At 57.9% G+C, this 2,435-nt stretch overlaps 1 protein-coding gene across 1 annotated transcript; it reads left to right on the top strand.

Moving 5' to 3' along the window:
• The first annotated feature begins 452 nt into the window (after positions 1 to 452).
• LOC113980364 (feather beta keratin-like) lies at positions 453 to 1,240 on the top strand. Its single transcript, XM_027707582.1, has 2 exons — positions 453 to 627; positions 867 to 1,240. Exon 2 carries the CDS (start codon positions 887 to 889, stop codon positions 1,238 to 1,240), a length of 354 nt encoding a protein of 117 aa, XP_027563383.1. The 5' UTR covers positions 453 to 627; positions 867 to 886.
• Positions 1,241 to 2,435: the final 1,195 nt, after the last annotated feature.

The raw sequence follows: 2,435 nt of genomic DNA, 5'->3' as shown, positions 1-2,435 counted from the left end.
GGCCTGAGCCCCTCCTTGTCCTGCAAGTGCCGTGGGATGGCACTCAAAGTGACCTGCTCCACAACCTTCCCCAGCACTCAGGTCAGACTCAAAGGCCTGGAGTTCCCCCCATCCTCTTTCCAGCCTTCTTTCCATGCGTCACTGGGGAGCACAAGCCCTGTGACCCCAGGGGTTAAATGAGCCCATCCCAGAGCAAAGCCAGTGAGAAAGGCCCAACCTAAGGACAGGCTGAGCCAGCTGGGAGAAAGGTGGGCAAGGAGCAAATGCAATGGAAGGGGCAGCTCCTCACCCCGAGCACACCTCCAAAGCCAAACCACCCTGGCAGGGTTGTGAGGGAATGGGGCCCCTCCTCACAACACACCCACAAACCACAGCATATGAGGGACATGGGGTGACCTCACTGCTACACCCCAGCTCTCCAGTGCTTTGCTCATGTCTGAAAATGCCACAACACTCAAATTCCAGGTAAATGCTCCGAAAACCCAACTCCTCAAAGGTGCCGCCAGCTGACAGTGCTGGGCCAAGGCTGTGCCGCCCCTGCGGGAGCAGCATAAAAGCCGGCCCAGCGCCTCTCTCCCTCCCACGCTTCTCCTGACGCCTTCTCCTGCCTTCTCTGCCCACAACCAGGTGAGCCTCCAGCCCCTCACAACCCCCTCCTGCTCCTCACACACCGCCCCCCTGGCCCCTCTCTCCCAGCACGCTCCGCCCCAGCCTCAGCAGCCCTCACGCCTCCCCACAGCCCCACACCAGCCTCCCCACTGCCCAGCCCTCCTGCAACACCGCCCCGAGCACCCCCACCGCCCTGCGCTGCCTCAGACCCCTCTCTGCTCTCAAATTCTCTTCTCTTCTCTTGCCTGCCCTCCCAGGGCCCCTCCACACCACACCCATGGCCTGCAACAACCTCTGCAACCCCTGCGGACCCACCCCGCTGGCCAACAGCTGCAACGAGCCCTGTGTCAGGCAGTGCCAGGACTCCACCGTCCTCATCCAGCCCTCCCCCGTCCGCGTCACCTTCCCAGGGCCCATCATGACCTCCTTCCCCCAGAGCTCCTTCGTTGGATCCACCGCAGGGGCTGCCCTGGGCACGGAGCTCAACGTCCAGGGACAGCCCATCTCCGGCGGCTTTGGCTACGGCCTCGGCTATGGCCGTGGCTTTGGCTACGGCCTGGGAGGCCTGGGCTGCTCTGGCCTGGGAGGTCTGGGCTGCTATGGCAACAGGGGCTGCTACGGCATCTGCTGAGGCCCCACATGAAGTCACCAAATGAACAGGGATTCATCTCCACACCAAGGCTCTCCAATGGGCTCAGCACTTCCAGCTCCTGCTCTCAGGGATTCCAAGCAAGGAAGCAGCCAAGGGGCCAGCCTGCACTGACTGCAAACATGGCCCAGCTCCCTCCTCCTCTTCTCCCCCTTCCTTCTCTCCAGCGCCCCTTCGGCTCTGGCCAGTCCCCTCTGCTGCAAACACCTTCTCACAAGCCACACACCAGCGGGCACCTCCGCTGGGCTGCTCCCAACAAGGGGAGCAGCAGGATCTCGGGACTCTGGACAAATCTCCTGCAAGGGAAGGACCTCGGCTGATGGTCGCCCTACTTGCACCTCACACCGGACTCCTTTTTCCTGGTTGCTCCTTTCTTTTCACTCTTTAGTCTCAATAAAGTTCTCCTGCATCACAGCCTCTGATGTCTCCTCTTAATTTTTTCTTCCAATGTTCTCACAAGCTTAAGGAGTACAACACCAGGGCTCAAGGGGCCATCAGGATGGGTGGAAAAGGGCCACAAGGCCTTTCTTAACAATTGTGCCATCAGCTCTAACACACAGACTGGCACAGGGTGGGGGGCCTTCCAAAGTATGGGACAAACCCATCACCTGCACCAAAGGCTTCCACACAACAATGCTCTCCTGCACACGCCCCTGCCAGTCTCTCTATTTCAACACAAACTGCACAAACTCTCTTCCCCAGCAGGACTCTCAAACCCTTCAGCAAACAGAGTTACAAGATCATTCAGTCTGGCAAAAATGCTGGAGAGCAAGTGCTTCACCCCTCTTCACAAGCAGAGCCCGAGAGAGCAGGATTTCCAGCACAATGGACAGTTCAGTTTTAGATCTCTCAGGATGGAGACTCCACAACCTCTTCCACGCTATAAACACCCTCAAATTGCCTTCTCTGCTCATGGAATTCATTAGTTTTCACTTATGCCCATGGCCACCTCTTCTGCTACTGGGAAGCAGTTACAAGAGCCAGGCTCACTTGACTTCATTCCTGCCATCAGGAATTCATACACACCTAAGATGACCCAGGGCACATTTTTGACTCCTGACTAAGCGTTCCCAACTCTCTCACTCTCTCCACTTAGGAAAAGCTCCTGCAACCCTTCAAAATCCTTGTGGTCCTACACTGCTCTTGAGTCACTCAGTCCAGGATCCTTTGGTTCTCC

The sequence above is a fragment of the Neopelma chrysocephalum genome, unplaced genomic scaffold (genome assembly GCF_003984885.1).
Source record: "Neopelma chrysocephalum unplaced genomic scaffold, ASM398488v2 Primary Assembly neopelma1_93867, whole genome shotgun sequence".
NCBI lineage: Eukaryota > Metazoa > Chordata > Aves > Passeriformes > Pipridae > Neopelma > Neopelma chrysocephalum.
The sequence above is the reverse complement of the archived record's forward strand: the minus strand, read 5'-3'. Positions and strand labels throughout refer to the sequence as shown.